The sequence below is a fragment of the Chinchilla lanigera genome, unplaced genomic scaffold (genome assembly GCF_000276665.1).
Source record: "Chinchilla lanigera isolate Chin_1 unplaced genomic scaffold, ChiLan1.0 scaffold00035, whole genome shotgun sequence".
In the NCBI taxonomy this organism is placed as follows: domain Eukaryota; kingdom Metazoa; phylum Chordata; class Mammalia; order Rodentia; family Chinchillidae; genus Chinchilla; species Chinchilla lanigera.
In genome coordinates, this window is record NW_004955436.1 from 10,051,908 (window position 1) to 10,078,143 (window position 26,236).

At 35.2% G+C, this 26,236-nt stretch overlaps 1 protein-coding gene across 4 annotated transcripts in view; it reads left to right on the forward strand.

Annotated features, from left to right (window-relative positions):
• Lama2 (laminin, alpha 2) overlaps window positions 1–26,236 on the forward strand; it is a 570,325-nt gene that overhangs the window by 222,131 nt on the left and 321,958 nt on the right. For all 4 annotated transcript variants that reach the window (XM_005389182.2, XM_005389183.2, XM_005389185.2 and 1 more), the window contains exons 5-9: window positions 6,538–6,717; window positions 10,687–10,776; window positions 12,194–12,311; window positions 17,108–17,286; window positions 24,214–24,313. In XM_005389182.2, coding sequence (XP_005389239.1) covers window positions 6,538–6,717; window positions 10,687–10,776; window positions 12,194–12,311; window positions 17,108–17,286; window positions 24,214–24,313 — 667 coding nt within the window. The remainder of the gene's footprint in view (window positions 1–6,537; window positions 6,718–10,686; window positions 10,777–12,193; window positions 12,312–17,107; window positions 17,287–24,213; window positions 24,314–26,236) is intronic.

The window sequence follows — 26,236 nt, forward strand, 5'->3', positions numbered from 1 at the left end:
CAAACACTAAAAGGATTCCTGGCTTTAATTTTGTGAAAATAGCACATTCAAGATTCATGTATATGAAGGACAGCTGATTAAATACTCAATGACTTTACTTATTAGATGGTTGAATTTGGTAAATATTTAGGAATTATTAAATATTTAGTAATTTTTATTTATTCAAAAAATTTTATTGGCACTTATTTTTTAAAAGATAATATCCTATGTGCTGGGGAGTATATCATTTAAGAAAACAGAATTTCCTAAGCTGTCAGCCTCCTGCTCTAGTCAATAGAGAAAAAACCATTAACAGCGGTACCCCAGGTAAAAGAAGATGAAAGCTTGGACCAAGATGGTTTTATGTGGAGATAAGGAAAAGTGATTGCATTTACTCTTGCAGGTTCTCATACTGGGGAGGCAACAGGATGTTTACACGTGGGAGTCTTATTTATTTCACTTATGAGTATAGTCTCTAGTGGCGTTTATTTACCTACAAAAGCCGCTAGTTTATCTTTCTTTATACTTGAGTAATATTCCATTATATAAAAATACCACAGCTTTTTTACCCATTCCTCAGTTGATGGGCATTTGGATTGTGTCCACAATTTAGCTATTACAAATTGTCCTGCTCTAAACATGGGCTCACGTATATCGCTGTGGTATGATGTTTTTAGTTCTTCTGGAAAAATACCCAGAAGGGGAATAGCTGGGTTGAATTGGACCAATATGTTTTGGTTCTTTTATCTTTAAAAATAAAATTAAAAAAAGAAAGAAACATAAAAAAAGAAAAGAAAAATGATTGGGTGTTGGCTCTATTTGGCATGTACAGGCAACAAAATTTGTAAATCAGTTTGATACAGGATGAAAGAAAGCAATGGGCATGTGGCAAGATTCTAAATTGTTAATGGGAAGTAGCTGAAAGAATGGATTTTGGTAAGATTGGGAAGAGTAGGGATGAAGAGCAAGAACTCAGTTTGAGGTACCTATTTAGTGTAGATCTAGAATGTTCCCTCAAAGGATCTTGTGTTTGGAGGTGGGGCTTGTGGTAGCTGATTGGACCACAGAGATGCTCTACTCACCTGGGGGTTCATCTGTAGCTGAGTGGGATATTAGGAGGTAGGGCCAGGTTGGAAGAAGCAGTTGACTGGGGTTGTGAGCTTTAAGTGTATGTCTCTCTCCCTGGCTTCTCTCCCTTCTCTCTGTGCTTTCTGGACACCATGGCATGAGCTACCTTTCCTGCACTATACCACTCTCTGCCATTTTGCTTTTACCTGGCAACCTGCCAATCATGGACTGAAACAATGCACAAAAATAAGCCTCTCCTACTTTAAATTGTGGGTGTAGGGTATTGTATTAAATGACAGGAAAGTGACTAAGAAAATGCCTGTTAAACACCCACACAAATTCAGCACAGGCAGTTGGTTCTGCCTTCTGCCCTGGAGATCAGCCCTTGAGATGTAAATGGGGGAGACATCCTTTGGATGGTATTGAAAGCCAAGGGCTTTGTTGGGATAACCAGGGTGGTTAAGTGTGACCAAAGCAGATGAGAAGGCCAGAGACTATGCCTCCTGGTGCTGTAAAATTAAAAAGTTAGGGAAAGGCTAATGTGCTGGTTGAGCATCTCCAATCCACAAATCCAAAGTCTAATATGCTCCAAAATGGGAGTCACATGGCATCCCCACATGATACCCCATGCAGAAATCTCCCTAATCTCATGCAGGGAGTTGCAGTCCAAACACAAATATTGCAAATATGAAAAGGTATCTCTTGGCTTTGTGTGATATAAGGTATATATCAACTGCAGTGAATTTTGCATTTAAACTTGGATCTCATCCCAAAGCCATCTCATTGTATGTATTTAAATATTTCAAAACATGAGAATTTCTAAATCTAAAATGCTTCTGGTCCAGTGAACGTTAGACAAGGGACACTTACTTGGGGTAGTGAAAGACATGAGGAAGGGAAACCAGAGAGGAAAGAGCCAAACAAACGCAATGTGCTTTGGAAGTCAGTGGAATAATCGGAAGTTTCAGTTGCTACCGATAGGTCAAATATGGCAAGGAGTGAAAATGATTCATTGTAGGTAACAGTGTGAAGGGTACCGGTAAGGAGAATGGAGGAAGCTCTGGAGAAGCAGCACACAGGGAGAAGTACCCAATGGTACCCCAAAGGGGCCTCTTTATCATCCACACTCAGGGGCAAACTCTAAGCCTTTTCCCTGGGATAGAAATACAGTGGCAAGTTGTTGCACCAACCTAGGCTTCCTGCAGCTTGGTTCTTTTCTCCAAATATACTGTGCTTGATTTCTTACACAGTCTAAAATAAAACTATTTAGGCCCATTTTCAAAGTTACCTTCATAATCTTCCTCTCCCTCTCTGAAGTAATACCGTGTGAGCATGATTAGATTTAGGAGATTTGCGGATATTTCAGCCACTCTTTTATATATAAAATATTTGACCACACAAATACACAGCTAATCTTCTCCTACAAATATGGATTTATTGTTATAAATCCTCTGGTTGGTTTCAAATGCTTGTATTAATTTAATTTAATTAGTACCTCTTAGAAATTGACCATACAAAGGGGATTTTGAAAACGTGTTAAGAGAGCATGCTACATTTTAATTTTGTCATCTTGTGCTACTCTTTTCAAAGTTTCTGACACAATGATGTCTCCACAGTTTTCCTTCCCCTGCTGTGCATTCCCTTAATAAACTTGTATCATCAGAGGGGTACAGGGACATTGTTACTTCCCACCATTGAAAATAGATATACTCATATAATATGGGTATTTTCCATATGAGAAATCAGAGTGTTTGATAAAATATTTTTACATTCATTTTAAAGTAAAAATACCACAGAGGCATAAAAGTGCTATCCATCTGCAAGGAAAACATGATATATAGTGTGCTTGACCTAGGAAAAAGTACAATAGAGGTAAACAGAGTATAATATTGATGTAGACATCTGATAACCAAAAGAAGGATATTCTGCGAGTTGTTCCTTTTATTTGTCTGCAAAAATTTTTTCTAGACAAAATTTTAAAAGCTGGGAAGCCAGTTGATAATTGTATTCAGATATTTCCCGTCGAAGTGAATTCCTGTGACAGCATGAGCAGACACCCACCAACGTGTCTGTAATAGGAACCATTTCAGAAGCACTCAACTGCCGGAGAGTTCCCAGGGCCTTGCAGCAAGGCCGTGGTGGTCTTGGGGACTGGCACTTTTCATCTTCCTAGAAGACAGACAGCCCCCAGTTGTTACCCCATAGGAAATCAGGAAGTGTGCTAAGTTATCCAGTAAACTTAAGATTACACAGCACTGTGCTAGTGGAAATGTCCTATCCAATATTATGATTTATTTTGGAGGACAGTGGAAAAAAGAAAGCAGGAGAAAAACTGTGTCAGGAAGCTGAGCTGTACACAACAGGGCCAAACAGCTGGCTGGCTTTATATCCCAGAAACAGCTTGGGACTGACACTACTCACAAGATCTCTTGGCAGAAGAACTTGAGGAAAATACCAAAGCTGTGAAGAGAAGTGTTCTTTTGCTGAATATTTTATGGTACTATCATAAGATTGATTAAATGAGAAACGTGTACACCTCTTTTTTAAAAAATTTCTTTTTGTGTTCCAGGGAGGAATTTACAAATTACTTATATAGCACAAATGGAGTTCACCACTGTGTTAAACACCAAGGAAACCGTAATGGTTCTCAGAAATTTAATCCTAGACATGCATAATTTCTTTTGCTTTTAAATAATATTTTGGGATCAGTCAAGGGGGAATTTCAAAGAAATTGAGCATGAATTCAAGGTCACTGGTGACTTTTGTAGATTCCAAAATTAATTTCTAAGAGAAACTAGTTTTTATAGCTTATTTTCTATTTATTCATTCTTTTAACATTTAATTGATTCCTCTTTGAGCAGTAGAGACTGCTTAATTTCAAACATATTTTTGGCTCCCCTGCTAAATGCCAGAATCATGCCATATACAAAATTTACCTTAAGCTCAGCATGTCCTACATTAGAGGGCATTCAGTATTTCAAAATCAATATTTTAGGAAAACTTGCATTCTATCATCTTCTGAAGTGTTAGGTGAATTTATTCTTCGCTAAGTTTCCAACTTGGATTGACTCAGCTGGAAAATTTCATATTTTGATTATGAAGCATTTGGAGTTTATTCTTTGTGACATCAGAATTAGTTTCTCATCTCAGAGTACACTATGTTCGTCTAGTGACTCAAGTAACTTATTGGCAGTCAGTGTGTAAAAGGCTCATTAGGATTATCTAACTGCAAGATATTGGAAATGGAAACACATAGCACTACTTCCCATCACAAATGTAATTAGCACACATTATATGTCACCTTGCAAAAGTGGATGAAAATTCCAAAAGGTGACCTCAAAGTCAAAGCATCTCAGTACAAGCACAGTCTATCCTGTATCTGGACATCCACTCTTTCACGGACGACCCCCCTCCTTCTAATATTCCTGTCTTTTCAGCCTTCTGCTCATGTGGGCATAGCCAGATTTCTGTATCTACTTGCAGTTCAAAACCTACCACTGAATTTCCATTTACTTTACAACTTTGCTTTAGTTAAACTTATTCCATAGATAATAATCCTTCTAAGGGCTGCACAAAATTCAGTACATAGACACATACTTTATCTAACTGATCTCACATTGATGGATATTAGGTTGTTTCTAATCTTTGGCAGTAACTACAAATGCTGCAAGAATACCATGACTTTGTTCATTCCAGCTGCTATAAGACAGATCCATACCCTGCATGACTTTTTGGACAACAGAAATTTATTTCATCAGAGATCAGAGAAGCAGGAAGGCATGGTTGGGTTACTACGGGAATTGTCTTCCTCAAATGTAGATTTCTGACTTCTCTTTTTATTGGACACTAATTCCATTCATTAGAGTTCCACCCGCAAAATTTAATTACCTCCCAGACACCCACTTCCAAATTCTATCACATTGGGATTAACGATTTGATATATAAATTTGGAAGGGAATGGAAACATTCAGTGCTTTGTATATTTCAACCCATATGTGATACAATATAAATATTATTTTATACCTATATGATAAATCCAAGAAACAGAATTCTGAGGTCAAAAATTTCATGCTTTTCTAATGTTCATAGCTGTTGCTAAATTAATTTCTATTGATGTTTGCATCATACACATTCATACTCATATGTGTAAGAGATATTCTATAATACATTTATTGTTGCCATTAAAGAAAATTATCAGTGTTCCTGAATATTTCCAAACTTGAAATATTTCCAAACTTGAAATAGTTCCAAACTGGAATAAGCTTGCCAGCATGCTTTTAATTGATGTTTATGAGTGAGTTTCAGTATTTTGTCAATTGTTTAAAAGCCGTTCCTATTTCTTTCAGTAGAGCCTCTGTATCGTTTTGTCCATTTCTATATCACATCGTTGGTCTTTTTCTTTGTTGATTTATGAGAATCCTTTACGTGTAGAGACATGCTTCCTTTATTTATTGCAATTTTCTTTTTATTTATCCAGCAGTTAATCCTTCATTAGAATTCTCTATTCTTAAGATATCCCTGTGAGTGTGGTACCCTGTTCCTTTGGAGGAAAGTTCCTTGACATTGTCTCCATTTTTACATGAATGTGGTCTGATTAGATTGTATATTTTCCTGGTGCTAAATTACTTTCCTAAACAATTCACCTTTCCATCCAAGCTTAATCTATTTTCTTATAATATATTTTTTCATAGAGTATGTCATTGTCTTGGTAAATTTTTTTCTTCATGGTCTATCATCTACTAAAAAATAAATGAATCACAAAAAGAAAAAATATATTGAAATTACTTACTGTAACCATAGGTTTGTCTGGTTTTCCTCCAAATTTATCAATCTTTGCTCCTTATATTTTAATAGAAATGCATTTAGGTATAGATATAAATATGGATATAGATGTAGATATAGATGTAGTATAGATGTTGATGTAGATGTGAATATGTAGATATGAGATGATTTCAAGTTCATACAAAGTTTGATTTCTGTTTCTATGAAATATTTTGTAACTTGATTCTCACTACACATCAGATTGTTAAATAATTTAGGGTATAAAAGTTTTCTGGAAAAGAATATTTGATTAAAGAATTTGTGGAAATCCTAGAAAGGGCAGGGGGACACAGTGCCTTGCATAGAAGAATATAGGCAATTGTAGAGCACAGTGAGATGGCTGAAGATGTAGCTTAGTGGTAGATTAGTTGCCTAGAGCCCAAGCACTGCATTGTTCATTATTAAAATAAAAAAGCTCTCTGCTTTCTTAGTCTTTTTAAAAATAGAGTATAGAGAACATCTAAGCCATACGTGAATGAATTTCGTACCTGCATTTTAAATGGATCATGAAATACCTCAGTCACTCCACTGTTTTCCAAGGAGTACACATGAGCAAGTACCGTGATTGACAGAAAGAACTTACCTTTATTTTTCTTAGAAAAAAGTAACACAGCCAGGCATTTAATTTTGGTAAGTTTAATTGTTGAAACTATTTTCTGTGTTGTGTAGATTCACATTTCTTTGATCAATGGGAGACCAAGTGCTGATGATCCTTCTCCTGAACTGTTGGAATTCACCTCTGCCCGATACATTCGTCTGCGATTTCAGAGGATCCGCACCTTGAATGCTGACCTGATGATGTTTGCTCACAAAGATCCAAGAGAAATTGACCCCATTGTCACAAGAAGAGTAAGTTATGCGTCATAATTGAGCTTATGAATTCTATGGCACCCATCTTTTTAGTTATCTGTTCGGGAACATACAAAGAAATCTTTTAGTAATTTGTAGGGATGGTAATTTTGGAAGAATTTAAAATTCATTAGACCTTCCTTTGCTCAAATCTGAACTCTGAACTTACTGAATGTGTACCATTTGTCAAACTTGTAAATATACGTTTTCTTTAATTTCCTCTTTTGTAAAGCAAAAATCGTAATATCTAGCTCATAATTTTTTTATGGACCAAATTACTTTTTGTCATGTTAGGTGGCCTGTACTATTATTACAATTACTGCTGAGGAGATATAACTAAAAGTCAAGGCTTTAAACATTTTGGGTCATAACCCACATTAAGAAATTCATGTTATAACATGACCCAATATACACACACAGAAAGAGTGATATATCTTTAACATTAATGTGCATAGAATCAGCTGATGTTCTTATAAATATACACATTTTACTTTAGTAGGTCTAAGGTAGGGCCGAGAATGTGCAGTTCTAGAAAGTTCTAGAAAATGTTTAGATGTCCACGTTGCTGACCTATGGGCCATTTTGTCTCATCAAAGTTTCATTGTGTTTCCTTAATGAACAGTGAGCTATAGTTTATAAAAGCACTGCTGTAGAGAAAAAATGCTTCTATACACTATTTGATTTTTTTTTAAATAAGATCATATGTACTACCTACGAAGCTACCACAGTTTATGGAATTAAATAGGGTTATTTACTATAGCAAAAGTTTAAACTGTACTTCTGTTGATTATTTACTTTTCAGAATGCAAAGCTGCATATTTTCCAGAAAGATTTATTCTTTTCTCATAGTTCTTTTTTTAAAAAAAAAAAAACTTAAATAATTTAACATTCTTTAATATCCTCTTCACCTATTAAATCTGGGGTGGAAGGGATTTTCTCCCCCAAAGGGTTCCGTTTTTGCTCTCTTTTCATCACTCTTGCAAATCCAGTTATAAATTCTCACAGTTTATGGCCTCTTGTGTCAGCACTGGAATGGTTGATTGCAAATAATAAAACCCGCTACTCTTTTCCCTTGGTCACATGTAATTGCTGTGCTTTTGAAATGAAGGATTGGTCAGAAAAATGTGAAAGAGACCTTAAACCACAGCCTGTTAGAAGGAGTATTCTCTCCAGTTGGTTTACCTTCAGTTCAGAACTATAAAAATGTCACAATCCAGAGTAAATAATTGTCTGCAACGCTTCTATCAGATGTTTCAGTGGCGTATTGATCTTGGCATTTCTTAGCACTATGATTCAGTGTTCCTTCTGATATCTCATCGTGAGTTTTTTAAATAACTAAATGGGACTATAAATGTAAATACATGTCTGAACCAAGAGGTTCTTTTTTCAGATTCCTAAACTTCCATTCTTTTATTTCTTTCACACATATTTTTCCTTGCTGAGTAGCAAAGAACTCTTATTTTCCATCTTCCTATACTTAAAAAGTATGACCACTGTGTAACACTGGACTGTATTATGGACATTTTGGGGAAAACATTTTCTATATACACGATACCCTTTTTCAGTTTTGTTATAAATTGATTTACCATGAGATGCACTGCAGATTGATGTGCTTTCCAATGTGTGTTTAATAAATGTGATAAAATAAAATTTAAAAATAAAAGTTTGTATTTATTAGGCTAAGGAGAAAAATTATAAGCTTGAGCCCAGCCTAAGAAACTTAGCAAGACCCTGTCTAACGTTGAACGTTTAAAAGAAGGCTGAGGGTGTAATTCAGTGAAAATACCTTGTGTTCAATCCCCAGATAGAAAAAAAAAAAAAAAACCCACAAAAGGTTACAGCATTTTTCCTACAGATCTTTGACCAGTGAAACTAACAGAAGTGCTATCTTCCAGTGTTAAGCTAGAATTTGTAGAACTGTGACATTAGTGATCAGCCTAGATTGCCTTGAGTGATAGTGGCACTTCTTCTTGTCTACTCTATACCACACTAATTAATGTACACATCTCTCATATGTGCAGCTACATGACTATGACATTATGTATTACTAAGAGAATCAATTCAGCCATAAGTCCGTAAGACAAACGCATTCCAACAAGGTAACTGCTGTATTACTGGATGTAAAAGTTATGCAAGAGGATGATAAGGAGAACACCATCGGATTAGCACATAGAGCCTCAGCACTAACTGCTAAACCTCTGAGTATCACAGGTCCTGAACAATGAATATTCCTCCTGTGCTTTTCTCCTCCTTATATAACTAACCCACACCTAACCTCTCCATCATCACAAAACAACTGAACGTTTTAATTCTCCACGTACAACCTACTGCAGATGTTCTGCTGCTCTGTTTTTCCAAATTTGAAACAACTTTACCTTGTTTTATATTTCAATGTATTGTCAATTGCCTTGTGTAGAAGCAATTGTTATTTTATAGCAATATTTAGATTTTTACGTTTTTTAAAAAATAATCTTTGATTATAATTGTAGCATGACTGAAAATATACACCAAGGAACACTGAATAAATTTGAAGTGAAATTTATTCATTCTTGACAGGATATCTATCAGGGTAAAAAAAAATCAATGAAAATAAATTAGTTTTCCTTTTATCATCTTTTGCAGGAGGCAGAGAGAGAGTGAGGGTGCCCATCTATTATTTATAACTTCATTGTGCATGAGACTTTAAAATAGTACAGTACAAGTTAATATATAAATATGATTTTTGAAAGTACTCAAGCTCAATAAACACTACATACAAATTTAAATATATAAAAATAGGATATTGAATTTCTGGTCTTCTTCATGATTCAAAAGCAAAGCATTTTACATTTATATGTAAAATCAATTTCCCAATTTTAAAGGCATCTTCCAATCTAACTGTGGCAGCATTTTGAGCGCATATATCCATTAATATTTATATTATTAAATGAGGAAGTTAAGTGAAAAGGAGATTTTTACATTATCCACATTTCCATGCAGGTTCCATTGGTTCAAAGTCTAGGCAGATTAAGATAATATAAGAAAAATATTTGTAAAAGATGCTATGTACAAATAACAGAAAGAGAGGGAGAAGGAGGAGAACAGGAAGGAGAGGCAGAAAGAAAGACGTGGAAAAGGCAGACCAGGGAACTGAGATTCTTTCCAATGTACTTATTCTTTCTAAAACACATAGTTTTTCATGTGTATAATTAGGATAATAAAACCATACTCTTTTAAGCATGTTCTTTAGATGCCATATAATAATGCAGAGAGCTCTGAGAATGATTAAATCTTATGCACATATTAATTAAAATTTTAATATTAGTCCAGCTCTCTCATAACAATAATCTTTAAAAATAACTGCTAGATTGAAGTATTAGGGGCATATCCCTGTATTAACTTCAGACAGGAACATAATTGAGTATTTTAATATAATAATAAAAAAGCAGGTGTTCTGTACTTCAAATTTGCAGTGTTTTTCCCCAAACTTTCAAAACTTGGATAAAAACTTATTAGTAGCACAAGTTCCTGTACAATTATTGTGTCTTATCAAATCCATCCTGTAAAATAGTCCACATAAGTTATGTGGGTACTGAGGTCTTTCTCATCCTAATTACAGAGGTTTTCTTTCCAGAAACTATGTCTAATGACTTTTATGAAGAATTATTGTCTTTAGCCTCAGATTTTAAACAGCAAAAACAGAAGTTACTCTTAACAGTGGGTACTCAAGCATGGCCTTTGTATCCCATGTCAAGAAGAAATTTCTACAGCACCCACCTAACATAAATTAGAAGCATTTTCCTCCTAGACGATGGCTAGAAAGCTAGGGTTACATTATCCATTTCATGAGCCCTCGCTGTCCTCAAGAACTACAAACGTGCTTCCAATGAAGCATAAAAGCAAAAAATAAAATGGTAACTGAATATCCCTTTTGTTACTTTCACCTCGCAGCCACCCTAACAGGATTTTTCTCTGGATTGCTTTTTGCAGTATTACTACTCTGTCAAGGATATTTCGGTCGGAGGGATGTGCATCTGCTATGGTCATGCCAGGGCTTGTCCGCTTGATCCAGCCACAAATGTATGTATATTTATAGGATGCTTAGAGGAAATGAAGTGCTGAACTGTAAAATGTTTCACAGAAAAAGGCCTTGCTGACAGGGAACCCTGTGAACCGGTTTTGGGTCCCCACTTAGACAGTGTAAGAGAAAGCCAGGCTGTGGTGAAACGGAGCTGGCAGTTAAGATGATAGACTTTGAAGTCAACCATCATGATATCAGAAAACAGATTAGGTTTTTTCTTTCCCTAAAAGGTTCCAAACTGCTATTTTGGAGCCTCTCTTGCTCTGACAGCCTGCTGCATGATTTCGCTCTAAAGAATACCTGCCATCCATCAACCTGTCCATTTCTTTTTAAAAAACTTTAATCAAAAAATTAATGCAAACAAATGAAAAATAGATATGAGGGTAAATCTATAAATGGCCATGGAACAGGAGGCAGAGGTAGGGTGGAGCCGAAAAGGGGAGTAGAAGAGAAGATTCCAGAGAGTGTCCTGCCAGGGCACAAAATGCTGGAATGCTTCTGACAGAATTTTCCATTCATAGCAGTGCATAAGTTGAGCATAATCTACAAAACAAGATGAATGAGCATGTGTTTTGCTTGTCACAAATAAGCTGATGAAATTCAAAACTATCTGCCACGCAGTGTACAGAAGAAATATATTAAATGGGAAGATTGGTGAATGATGGTAACGCCATGGTTGGTATTTCTGCTTTTATTTTGCTCAGCTGCAACTATAGCATGGATGGTGTTATACTCAGGCAGTTTTCTAGGTAGTGGACTGCAGGATGTTACCTCCTGGGATGATTTCAAAATCTTGGCACATTTTTCGGGTGAGGTTGTAATGCTGCTTGCTGCACGACGAGGGTTTGTCATCATAGGTGCTAATGGGCAAAGCTGCCCGAGCTACGGAGCCCACTGGGCGGGCTTCCTTGGAAGGACATGTACACGTGGTAAACTGAGACTGTGCTCAGAGCACATGCAGACAGGAGATTTAATCCAGAAACACTAGATTTCTGTTCTTCCTATGCACTTGAGATGCACAGGTGTGTGAGTGAACTCTCCCTTTGCCACATCCAAAAATATCAACAGCACTTGAGGGGTGCCGTGGAAGAGACACATTTGTCCCAGGAAAGCTACAGACCCCTGGCATCAAAGCAGGAGAATTCAGTCTTCAAGACCACATCCCATTAGGCTTCCTGCTCTCTTCCAAACATATACCCAGTAATTCCGGGATGAGCCCGGATCATCCAAAGCTGGTGTTGATCAAAGCGGCCCACTCCACGGCAGGCACCATCTGCTGCCCAGCCTGAGAGCAGTTTTACATTTCAGTGCACACTGTAGAAGTTTTTCCTTACATTGTACTACCTTTCAAAGAGACCTCCGCTTCCTCTGCAATTCTAACCAATGCTCAAAGTGTGCTCCCCCCTGTGTGACCAGAAATCGCGCTGTGAGTGTGAGCACAACACCTGCGGGGAGAGCTGCGATCAGTGCTGCCCAGGATTCCACCAGAAACCGTGGCAAGCGGGGACTTTCCTGACGAAGACGGAATGTGAAGGTATGTTCCTGAGAAGCAGCAGATTGGACACTGTTCTTGTGCTGAGACGTGAGTGGGACCGTAGGGAAGCTCCTGGCTGCAGTTTGGGTGTCTGCTTCATCCAGCACAAGAGCTGACAGATTCTTTACCCTTTTATCAGAGCCAATTACTTGTCTAGGGGTTTTGTTTTTATATTTGGAAATATTTGCCACATCTATACATCTACCATTGTGTGAGGATGGTGGGAGCACTCAACAGCATACTGTGCATGTGTTGTTTGTAGGGTGAAGCCAGTGCTTACAGTATAATGTGTATACACAGACCATAGGGATTGTAAATAAACATTAAGTAAAACTGTGACTGTCCAAACTAGCTTTCTAAATGCACATACTTGGGAAATGGTTCTGAGACATGTATTTGTTCTGTCTCATTCTAGAAACTTCCTTTTGTAGTCCGTTCTCTACCCTTCTTTCCTGAATACTCAGTGCCTAAAGAAAGGAGAAAGATCAGGGGGAAATTCATTCCTTAGGGTTCAGCAGTTATATTTCCTTGAGGCGGTGCTCCTCGAGGGAGCAGTAGTTATGAGTGGTATAAGAATAAAAGGTGACAAAGGCAAAAGATAAAATTCATGGAAATAAGAATACTTATTGTATAAATCTGATGTAAACACTTACGGGTAGCATATGATACTTTGCTACATGTACGTAATTTCAAATGTTTTGATTAAGGTAGGCATAGCTATCTTCTCAAACATTTATCATTTCTTTGAGGTGAAAATACCCCAAATCCCTTCATGGAGTTTCTTTGAAATACACAGTTTGCCGTTATTTTCTGTAGTCATCCTAGTGCTGCACAAAAGGCCAGAATTATTCCTTCTGTCTGACTGCAACTCAGTACCCACTGCATCTCTGCATTCTGCATACTCTCCCCACCACCTGTGCCTCTATTCTGTACTCATCTCCTGTAAGATCAGCATTTGTGGGTTCTACATATCAGGGAAGTCAGGTGGTATTTGTCTTCCTGGGCCTGGTTTATGTTGCTTTATATGACGTTGTTCACTTCCATCCCTGTCATCACAGATGGAAGATGTCATCCTTCTATTGACTTAATCATATTCCATCATGTATATCTTCCACATTTTCTTGATATGTTCCCCTGTTGACTCCATATATTGGCTGTTCTGAGTAGGGTTGAAATAAACATAGGGATGTCCATGTCTGCTTGGCCTACTGATAATGATAGGTGAACATATCTTAAAATAGAGAGTCTTAGTAGCAAGCATCCAGAGGTACTCATGTTAAAAGTGCTTTTATGATAATCGTTATCAGTAATGATAATCATTATCACGTATTGCGTGAACTATGCTATACAATTACCGGCCAGTGATCCCCCCAAAATATGCCACTAATGAAGAAATAATAAAATGACTGGCTGTGCCAACATGTCAATAAGTGCTCATTTATAATTTATTGCTTTGAAATTAAGTGAATATATTTCTGAAGGAAAATACCTATGAAGTGCAGTAGCTGAAATTATAGCCTAATACTGCCAACTGGGCCAAAATGGCGAAAGGAATTTTTGAGACACTTATGTTTTTGGTGATTTTCCCAAGCTACAAAACCTTAAAGCAGATTTCAGCTGGAACATAAACCCAAACTAGCATGTAGCCCAATTCAACTGAATTTTTTTTTTTTTTTTTTTTTTTTAATGGTACCAGGGATTGAACTCACAACCTTGCACTTGCCAGGCAGGCGCTTATGCCACTGAGCTATATCCCCTGCTCAACTGAATTTTAATGGTGATATTTTGGTAAATCAACCCTAACTGTATAGTTTCAGCTTATATGATTCAGGCCTATATGATTCTAAAACAAGTGACGGATATCTTATACTAATCTCAACGCTATATATTCATTCAGTACACATGAATTCAGGCCATATTTATCATACATCTCTTGTTGGAAATGCTAGATCTTTAAGATTATTGCATCACAGCACACTTTAAGTATAAAATTTTCTCCAGCCGTAAGTATATTTTGTTCCCAGTTTGAAATGCTGCGTGAGCCGTCATCTTCTGCACTTACGTTATTTGCCTTCAGATTTGTGTCTGCCTTTTCATAGAGCTATTTTCATAACCCGTGGGTCATATCTAGAGACATGGGCCACTCTGAGTGGTCACTACCATCACAGGTTTCCTTCAACTGCTCCAGCCTCAAACCAGCAAAGACCTCAGATTTTCCAAAGCTTTTTTCATCCATTCCTAAGGATAACTTTACGTGAAATCCCACACAGGAATATTTCCTCCCAAAGGCCTTTAAATGTTAGCTAAGCTGTCTTCCTTTTGTGAAGTATCAATCATCTCCAGTGGGAGCAGCTTTTGAAGGTAGAGATTCTTTCTGTTGCCTCTGACACCATATCACACAGACTTCCATGTTAAGTGCATTTTCAAAGTCCTTTACCACTCAGCCCTGGTGCATCTAGGTCTAAACAAACACCACAAAGAGGGACTGATCAACTTGTTAGCAACAGAGGAAAAGTAAAACAAAGCAGAGGATTTCCATTTACTCTTATATGCATCCTGTAAATACTGGCATTATAGAACAATTTTTCCTAATGTTTGTAGAGTAGAAGAAGCATTTCCAAAATTCAAAAATTAAAGATGGGCATCGAAACCCTAAAATCTTACATAAATATTGTAGTTTTGGAAATCCATGCATTCTTAAAAGTTAAAAGTTTTCTTTTCCAACTTGAATTGCATTCCACTCATCTTCTACCTAGGAAAATTCTGCTGTGACATGATAAATCCCTCTATAAAACAGATGATCACCTTCTAATTTATTTGAGTTTAATGTGGATTTTCCTCTAACTAACTTATTTAAGCCAAGACATGAGTACTTCTCTAAAGAGTGACGAATATTCATTCCATTGCTAAGCCTTTACTTAAAGAATGGTTTCACAGCGCATGTCTCAGACATTCTGTGAAATAGCAAGTTGCCGATGCCAATGCAGAAAATGGCTCAGTGTCAGCTGGTGCTGTCCTTATCCTCTGCTTCTGTGAATTCAGGGATGATTGGGGGGAGTTGACTGACAGCAGTGAGGACTGCAATGTACAGGAGTACAAAGGAGTTGAGGCAGGAATACACAAAAGCCTGTTTCTCAGACATTCGTGTTTTGTCTGCATAACACAAGGTAACACCAAATCTAAACAGCGTAAGAATAAGTTTGTATCACACTATATTTCCCTCTATTTATACTGGCAGCAAGAATCTTCATTTTTGGCAATACATTTCTAAAAGAGGATGTTTAAGTATTCTTAGGGATAATCCTACAGCTATGAAGCTATTCATAATGCCTGCAGATTTGTACCTCTTACTATGTGTTCCCTAGAATAAAATTTGAAACTCCATCAGTGTAGCAAAAATATCATGTTCTAAATCAAGTCAACAAATTGGGGGAAATATTTGCAACAAATACGCCAATGAGATAATATCCTCACTGTATTAAAAGATCCCACATATCAATAAGAAAAATCCTGTAAACCTGTTTAAAATAAGCAAATGTCAAATATATTTTTCTCAGAAAAAAAGATGACTTTCACAGCCTCACCAATGCATGATCACATTCCCAACTGAAAAAGTATCAATTAAAATTTAAGAAAGTATGTGTTCACCCACTCCACAAATGCCTGAATGTTTATTAATGGTATTCAAAGTATAGATAAGACACAATATTGGTGAGGCTATAAGGAAATGTTGTCATCACATCTACTGTGGAGAGAGTGATCCAACACAGTATTTCTGGATGAAAAAATTTCAAGCTATTAAAATTTAACTTTATATAGGAATTGGCCGGAAGTTCTATTTACATAAATTTCACCTATACCTATACTCACATAGTTGAACAACTTGTACTATCATCTTTATCTTTGTCATTCAATCAATGCTGCTACTGTTATTTATTGAGATATTTCCTTTGCTTACAGCATTATTCTAAGTATTTTGTCTTTGGAAAACAATTATAAAGATGAATAATAAAATATCTTTGATGCTGGGATTTTCAGTGTCACACAGCTGAAAAGAGGAAGCAGTTTAACATCATACACTGCTAATTAGAGGACAGGATAGCAACATTCAACTCAAGGAGTTGCTCTCCTTCTGCCCCGATAGCTTGACACACCTACCCTGCATCTCACTCACCGGGTAGAATGTGAAGGTTAGAAGTACAGATTCTGGAAACTTAACTTCACCACTTGATTTCCAGCACTGATGAGGTTATCTCTGATGTGTTACTACACTGCTGTTTGGCTCAGATTCCTAAAATAAGAAAAGTGGTGTATTTTAATTATAATCATTCATAAGCAATATAAAACAATTTGTTAAACAAATCAATTTTGGTTGTCATAGTTTAGTTGCTAAGAGAGAAAAATACTACTCCACATGTCCATTTTTACCCGTCAAATCCAGCACAGAGATTCACTGTAGTAATTACTCATTACAGACTGCCTGGTTGTCAGTCATTCAGTCCTGCTGTTCAATTATTTATTATGTGCTGTAATATGTAATAGGACATTGTGTGCTGAGCCATTCGAAATTGTACTTTTATATGTAAAAGGTCAGAGCTATATTGAAAATTTCAATTTTAAATTATGTTTGATTATCTCACATTTCATTAAAAGTGTGAATTAATTAACTTACCCCATAAATTCAAATTCTTTCTAAATATGTTTGCTTGTATGTGCGCTAAATGTATGAGAAAATAGTTTTAAACGTATCTGAAACCCACAACTAATGTTTGCTAATTTATTTTTCCCTCGTGTAGCATGCAATTGCCATGGAAAAGCTGAAGAATGCTATTATGATGAAAATGTCGCCAGGAGAAATCTGAGCTTGAATATACATGGAAAGTACATCGGAGGGGGTGTGTGTGTTAACTGCACGCAGAACACTGCTGGTATCAACTGTGAGACATGTATTGATGGCTTCTTCAGACCCAAAGGGGTAAAGTATGCTTCTCTGTCATAGAGTGTTATTTTTGCTTTTCCATATGCCAAAGATGTGAAGAAAAGTAATTTGCATAGCTTCTCTAAAATGTTGAACCTCAAGTTCTAACAGGAGACTGGGAAATTTTCATAACTAAAATGATGCAAATCTTTAAGAATGTGATAGAAAACATTCCCATTACTCCAGAAAATTCCACTGTGAGTCATTCCAGTCAACCCCCAGCACCAGAACACTCTGTTCTGATTTTAACAATGTGAATTAGCTTTATGTTTTAATTAACTTCATAGAAATGAATTCATGTGATTCATGCTAATTTGTGTCTTCACTCTTTTGTTTATAATGTTTTAGGATTTATTCATGTAGTATACATCATTAGGTAATTCTGTTTCAGAATTATGAGTAATGCTCTGCATGACTGTATAAAATTCATTCCTTTCTCCCATTGGTGCACATTAGCTTCTTTCCAGGTTTTGGTTTGCTACAACAATAACCTTACACAAGTCTTTTTACGGTTGTTTTTAAATTTAACTTGAATGAATACCTAAGAATATAATAATTATCTCAAAAGATAAGTACATGTTTAACTCTACAAGAAACTCCTGAAATTTTACCGTTAGTAATAATATTTTACATGTTCACCAAAGACATCTGATCTTTAAATATTTTTTAGTTGTTTCTGGCATGTTACATGAGATTGATGACCGTTTTAAAAATAATACATTCTAAACAAGATGATAGGAAATCAACAATGGTTGTTGTATTACTTATTGTTATCTACAAAGTATTTGCTCAGATGACCGGATATAGTTATGCAAAAAAAAAAAAAAGGAAAATAGTACATTCTAATGGTCACGGAGTGGCTTTGCATTAGAGCATCAATCCTCATTTTAAGTGCTTGTTGGCTGTTGCCGTTATCTTTGCCCATGAAGTATCTATTAAAGTCGAGATATAATTGTTTTAGAAGCTTTCTCACTTTAACTCCCAGAAAAAAATTCAAGGAAATCTTTGTCTATGTTATGCAATAATGATTGAGATTTAAATGGTTTTTTAAATCAGTTATTCAAGCACCATGTAATGTGATCATGCTATAGAGATCAATTTTTGCAGCCTCAATTCCTTCTCTTTGTTCATCTTTTGCTAATGAGATATGATCTTGATTATATTAGCTTTAACAAACTTAGAGATAAGTACAGTAATGTAACAACTAGCATTACATTTCATTTTGAGCATTCTTTGGTTTACTATACGTTTTCTGCATTTCCATGTTGCAGAAAATATTCGGGATTGTTGTTGGAATCTATGTAATAATATGGAGAGTATTAATAGCATCAAAATCTTGAATCATTTCATCAATAAATAGTATATTTGTCTATATGTCTATATCTTCTGTAGTTATTCATAACATTATTTTTGCAATAGAGAATTTGTATCGATTAAATTTAATTTTCAGTGTTTTGTTTTGAATTATTGTATAAATTATTTCTAAAATATTTTCTAGTTCTTTCACATTATTTTTACAAAAAAATTTGAATACTAACTTTGTGTTGTATTTTAATTGAAAACTTACTTATTGGTTCTTATAGTTTTAAAGTAGGTCTTTTAGACATATACCCAGAAGGCACTATGTACAAATAAATTCAAGCTTCCTTCTATTCTTACAATATTTATGCCAATGTTAAGTAAAAGTGGTGAGAGTGAACATTGTTTATATTGTTCTTAATCTTAACAGGAAGTATAATAATTCACTGTGAGTTGTAGATTTTTTATGGATGCCCTTTATCAGATACAGCAACTTCTGTACTATTCCTAGGTTACTGAGAGTATTATGAAGTTTTTACATTTTGACAAATGCATTTCTGCTCTGCTGAAGTAAATATAAATATTTTCCCCTCTCAGTGTGGGCAGTTACATCGATTGATTTATCAAATATTAAACTAGCTTTGCGTTTGTGGATTTAACTCCACATGATTATGAATATTACCATTTGTCTATGTTGGGCGATTTGATTTGGTGAAGAACTGCTGTCTCGTCACACAGGGATATTTGCCTGTAGTCTCACTTTCTTGTAATGTCTTAGTTTCTCTATGTATGCTAATCTCAAAATATAAGCCTGGGAAATGTTTTCCCTTCCTGTGATTTATAAAATAACTTGTGTAAAACTGAAATTAATTCTTTTAAAAATGTTTCAGGAAATTTTAAAACAGAATTCCTTTTGAGAAATTATCTGAGCCTCTTTCTTTGTATAAAAATATTGACAGTAATTTCAATTATTATTTTATATAGGGCTAGATAGGTTTTATATTTTTTCATAAGTCAAGTTTGTTGTGCTATAATTTAAAGATATTATTTCATCCAAAAGGTCAAAATTTTTTAAAAAATAACATCATTTTTAAAGTATAGAATATAGACAGAGAGACAGAGAGAGACAGAGAGAGAGACAGAGAGAGAGACAGAGAGAGACAGAGAGAGACAGAGAGGATATCAAGGGAAGAGGAGAGAGGCCACTGCCCCAGTGACCTCCCATCTCCAACCAGGTTTCAACTCATCACATTTAGCCATCAAGGAACAGTGGGCAAATCCACTCATAAGTATCAAACCCCCATGATCCAACCACCTCGCTAAAGCCTCACCTATAAGATAATAAAGCTTCAGGGAAGCATCTAGATACAAATCATAACAATCTTTAACTCATTAGCTTGTTTCAACATATTCTCTTTGTATTTGGAGTTGTGCAATTTATTGGAAAACTGGCATTTAGACAAATCTGGTCTATGGCCTACTTGTACATGGTCTTTAAGCTAAATCTTTTTTTATTTTTTGCATTTATAAGGTTTGTTAGAAGAAGAATAGGAAGAGAGGAAAAAAGATAAGGGGTAAAAGAGGGTGGAGGAGAAAAGGAGACCTTCTATGACTTGCAAAATCTCATTTTACTATCTCTGCAAAATGTATTCCAACCTCAGTTAGAAATATATTCTGTCTCAGTTAGACACTGATGTGTTTATGTTTAATTTCTTTGTGATTGTCTTGCTCCACCTACTGAGCTTTGTGGATTCAGAGTTAGAACTATCTATTTCAGAGTTCAGAAAATTCAGAGTTAATTCCACATTTAGGAAATTTTAGGTCCTAGTACCTGAGAAATATTTTTTGACCCATGATTTCTCTTTTTCTTCTGATAGTCCAACCACATGCATATCATGTTGCTGGATTGTGCCTGATAGGTTAATGAGGCGATGCTGTTATTTTTAAAAGCTTTCTTTCTCTATTCTTTATATTTGATTATCTGTCTGCCATATGTCATTACTTTGAAGAGTTTTCTTCTTGTCATTTGTAACTTGACATTAAACACAGCCAGAGAATTTTAAAACTGAGATACAAGGGTTGATCAAAAATATAATCATCCTTAGATATCAAAAAAATATTCTTGCCGTAAAAGCTACATTGCTATTAATTTCCCTCAACACCACCCCCATTTCAAACACAATTATCCCATTCTTCTTTTCACTTACAGAGGAAATTCTGGATGTTGTCTTCCACTACAGTGTTTACGAGGTGTGACAATTTAAAAGGATGAATCAGGTGCCCTGTGTCATCCAATGAAAGGGAAGGCTTTAAAATATACTATGTTGTGTCCTCATCAACCTGACTTACTGTATCTAGCACCGTGAGCTGTCCTGTTTTTCCCTGGATGAGAAGTAAACATTTTTAACTGATTCAAAATCGAGGCAGCCACTATGGTGTAACTGAAGACACTCGCGAAAGAGGGTTTCTAGAACTTCTCTAGAAAGCGGCAAGAACATTGTGATGTGTATTTGAAGGGAGGCAGGTGCTTTGAAATGGATTAATGGCAATGTGTCTTTTACTGTTATCCGTTTTTAATATTTAAACATTCACTGTATTTTTCCATCTTATCCCATGTGTACTTTTGACTACCAGGAATTATACTGCTTACAGTTTCTGCTTTTCTGCTGAAATATCTCATACAGTCACTCAGTACAAACATTTATTGCCTTTATGTTTTTGACACGTTTGCAGTACCTGCAATGACACTTCAAAATGTGTTGTTTTGAATACCTGGTCCATCCCATGGTGTACTTTTGTTGACTTCTTTGCATTAAATAAGTATCACATTTTTACTACTTTATTTATTTCTGTAATAGTGAGGATTACATTTGGAGGTGCTCTACCACTGAGCTACATCCCCAACACTTTTGTTTTGTTTTGTTTTTTGAGTTTTTAATTTTGAGACATGGCCCAGCTTCGTTGCCCAGTCAGGACTGGAATTTGGAATCCTCCTGCTTGGCCTGCTCTAGGTGCTGGGATTACAGGTGCATACCACTGCACCTGATATAATTATTGTTTTTAAGGGACATTCTGAATAACACAGTGTAGAGACCTTACATTTCGTTATCTTCCTGTGGAGGCTTTGAGTTGTGCTCTGCTTAGTAATACACTTACTGAGTGACACTTGCAACATGTGGAAGTTTTCTTTTATTTGTTACAACACAGAGAAAATTCGTGATATTTATTTATTTAACATTTCTAACCTGGTTGGTTTAAACTTCATTTTCTGTTCATTTTATGGTGGGAAGCACCTGAAATCTTTGCTCAACCTACTCATCTTTCCAGAACTGCTTTTGTCCTGCATTTCTTGACATCTCTTACATGTATCTGCACAACAATGGATTGTTAAACACTTGCCGTGTACAAATAGGAAGAGTGTGGTCTTGACTCTCTCTGACAATGGATATTCTTCTGTGAATCTTTTTCCTTTCAAACATCACATTCTTCTGGTGTATGCCTGATTTTCATTATCCACACAAGTGCTCAAATAATTTAATTTTTATGTTTTATCCAGGATTCATAATTCATCATTGTCATCTAATGATATATTATTCTCATACAGGATGCATTACTAAATCAGACCTTGAAACTTAATCAAGTTTTTATTACAAGTCAAGTAATTAAGTGAATCTGGATGAGATTTTTGATGTTTTGATACTTATAAACATACTTTTGCTAGATAGAAGTTTTTATGTGCAGATATGGCAAGCACTTAATATTTGAGAAGTCCACAAAGCTATGAAAATAAACTTTTGTGCACTGGAACATAACATTTCTATGAGGTTCTTAAAATTGTTTTCTCAAAATTTGATTTTACATTTATGTACTAAATATTTAAATTTGATTGATATTTGTATATATTTTACACATGAAATATATATAACAGTATTTAGAGGACTGACATAATCTGAATTATTATTTTGATAAAATTAAAAATCAGTGTAGACCTCCTTGTGGAATCTTATAGATTAGCGTTCTTGTTGAACAGTCTAATTCAAACAAATTTTTCCAATTAGTACAGATATAAAGTGGGCAGGAGGCCTCGGCTCATTGCAACCCACCATTGATATCATAAGTCATACTTCTAAAGTCAAATTTTTACCTAAAACAATGTATTGTGGTACGCCACAGGTGTTTTTTTTAATGTCCTGGTGTTTTCTCTGGGTAGAAAGCATTTCTTCTCCCAATCCCACTTTCCAATTGCTATTCATATTTGAAGCTCTAGTAAATGTTAGGTTTTCTGCAAAACACTGCTTCACTTCCTTGTGTTGTAATATTCTTTCTTTTTTGCCCCACAAGGCCCTGTTGGTGCATCTCTTTTAACACTTACCATATTCTCTTTAGTCACTGTCCTTCAAAACTTAACCCTGTAAACTTAAGGCAGGAACCAAGACTTTAATCTCTGCTGTGTATAATCCTTATTTCATAATCGGGGAAATAAATGCACTTGAACAAGTGATGATTTTGAAACTGTTGTATGAACTTATTTGATTTAAATTCAATCATCTATAAAAAATCTTAAGTAAACAACTCGTTTTAAAACCCTTAATTCTATCAGTTAACAAGTTTCCACTTGTGAATTAAGCTTACGTATATGTGTACATGTATGTATACTGATACATGTATAGGTGTGTACAATATATTCAACACCATTTCAGTATTTCCTGGACAGCTAATTTAGTTTTGGTTCTTTTTTATTCTGTCTGGAAAACACATGTTATATGTACATTATATGAGAAACTTTAGTTTTGTTTAATTAAAGCAGAAAGATCTACTAGTTGTATCATGTATGTAATATATGCTGGGAGATGCTTTATATGTTATTCTTTTTAATTTTAATTTACAGAGTATTTTTGTAGTTGTTTGTATTATTCTCATATCACAGGGAAGTAAATAAATTGCGCACTGTGCCCTAGTCAGTAAGTGATCACACTGGGAGATGAGCTCAAGTTTTCCAAATTACACAGTTTCCCTTGTTTCCTGTCAGGTTACACAGCCTCTGAGAAAACCAAGTTTTTAATTTAAGTATTTAATAGTATTTTGGTGCCCCAAGCCTAAATTTCCACTTAATCACATCATGATCAACGTGAAAGAGGTGCTTAAAAATGAATTGGGCAGAAACTTTGCTAATTTTGAGCTATGCTGTAATAAAAAGCCAAAAAGAGGAAGATCTTTTATACAGCATAATTAGACTATACAAATAAATATTATCATTTTTCTTGTTATGATAATAATACTCTGGTGACGATGGATGCATCCTTAAATGTGTAGGGATTCAAAGGTTTTACTCACAATTTCTTCTAAAAATGCAGTAACAACATGAAACTCAGATGGCAAAATCTTGATTCTTGTTGAATCTAGGTGGCAAATATTAAGAGTTTGCTGTTCGATCTTCTTTGCTCTGTGTATATATTTAGAACACTAGATTTTAGAAACTGCAAACACATATTAAAGGTATGTTTTATAATTTTCTCAAAATAATTTATGTATTATAAAACTAACACATCTGTGAAAGTTCACTGAATTGAAAAGTATTGGTGTTTTTATTACATTTGACTGAAAGCATTTTAATATTTCTGTTAGGTGTCACCAAATTATCCGAGACCATGCCAACCTTGTCACTGTGATCCAGTTGGTTCCTTAAGTGAAATCTGTGTCAAGGATGAGAAGTACGCTCGCCGAGGTGAGGAAGCCCTCAGGGCTCTGGGGAGGGCTCCTTAAAAGCCAATGTGATCTGTGCACATGATAAGCTCTCATAAAACTGCCTTTATAGCAGGGTTCACTCCAGGAAACAGTTTTTATTCTCTTAGTAATTAATTTTATATTTAATTATAATGCTTTGAAAAGCAAAAAGAGCCTAATCACTCGTGTATGTGTGGGTATGTCTATGTGCATATATGTGCATGTGCGTGTGCGTGTGTGTGTGTGTGTGTGTTTATACAGTCAGGCCATGCTAATGATAGGGAAAAAGTTCTGGAAAATATATCATTAGATGAATTTATTGTTCAGATGTCATAAAGTACATATACAAGTAAAACCTCATTGTGTGATACAATCTTATAAGGTCATTGTCGTGTACAGTGTCTGTCATTGGCCAAATCAGCATGATGCTATGCATGACTGTGTGTATGTCTCTATAAGGAGGGGGTGGGCAGTCACAGATCTGTGGGTCCACAGACCTTCCATATCTTATTTATTTATTCAATTGTTTTTGCTTCTGTGAGTTCTAGTGTAAAATGGCAGCATTCATTGAAGGATAAGTGTTCCAATTGGAAGCAAAAAGATATCAGATCTTGAGATGTAAGCAATAAATTAGAGTGCAAGAAGGAGCCTCAAGAACTTGAAAATACGACAGTTATGAGTTAAAGAGGGCAAAGAGGCAGACGCTAATTTAAGCCAGTACTGTGTGTAATGGAATTCACAATAAACTCCAAACATTAAGGAATCCAGTGCCAATGTAACTCCTTGCTGTAAAACATTTGAGAGCTACTTCCAAGGCAGTTAGGTGCCAAGTTCCAGTAGGAAATTCATAACATGCATCTGGAACAGTTTCTTTATGTCTCAAAGAGTGAATTTTTGTCCTCTTTGCAAAGACTAAAGTAAATCGTGACTCCACCATAGGCTTTCCCCCTAAGATTTGCTCCTTTGACATAGCTTACCCTGCCTGCTTTTTAAAATATGACTATAAGATTATCAATTTAAGCATAATATGTAACTCTGAATCTTGAAAGATTAAAATCTGATGTGTTTTAGTATATAAATGATAAATTTCTGTCTTAGTCACTTTCTAACAACTCAATCACAGTGTTAATGTCAGTTATGTCATTTTTGACTTCCTCTTTTAAAATAAGGACATTATCATTGCAAAGTTATAAAAGTGGAAATGTAAAAAAATAAATGTATAGAATTCAGTGGCAATTTAGCACTTGTGTTAATATTTTTGTATACATTTGTCATAATGCATGGAGAAGTTTTGGTATTGCTCCCTTTTACTTTGCATGCTGTTTTCTTCCAGTCTCTTAAAAGTCTTCCCTGAAATCTGGTTCCAGCACCTAAATCATACATCAGCACATGTGTGTACTGAACTATCTACCAGTTCAACTTTATGTTAAACATTTATTTTTTTCTAATTTTTATTTGTTGTAACAAACAAGTGCTTTAATGAAGACCTTTGTATACAAATATTTTATCACCAGAAGATAATACAAAGTAAAATAAAATTTTAGTAAGGAAAGGAATAAAATATTCAGCAATGGTGTCCTCTTCAACTTTTTAAAAATTTATTTTATTTTAAGGACAATAAAAAACCTTTAAAATGATACAAAATTTCAAAACAAGATGATAGAATTAACGATGGTTGTTATACTGCATATTGTTATCTTCAAAGCAGTTGTTCAGATTACCAGATATAGGCAAGAAAAACTGGTCAAATAATTAAGCATTAATTGTTCCTTTCAATGAACCAATAGAAATTACTAGTGCAATTGTCTTAGGTATTATATATATATATTTGTTATATATATTTGTTATATATATAACTTTTTGTTATATATAACACAAATATTATATATATATATTTGTTATATGTAATATATATATTATATAT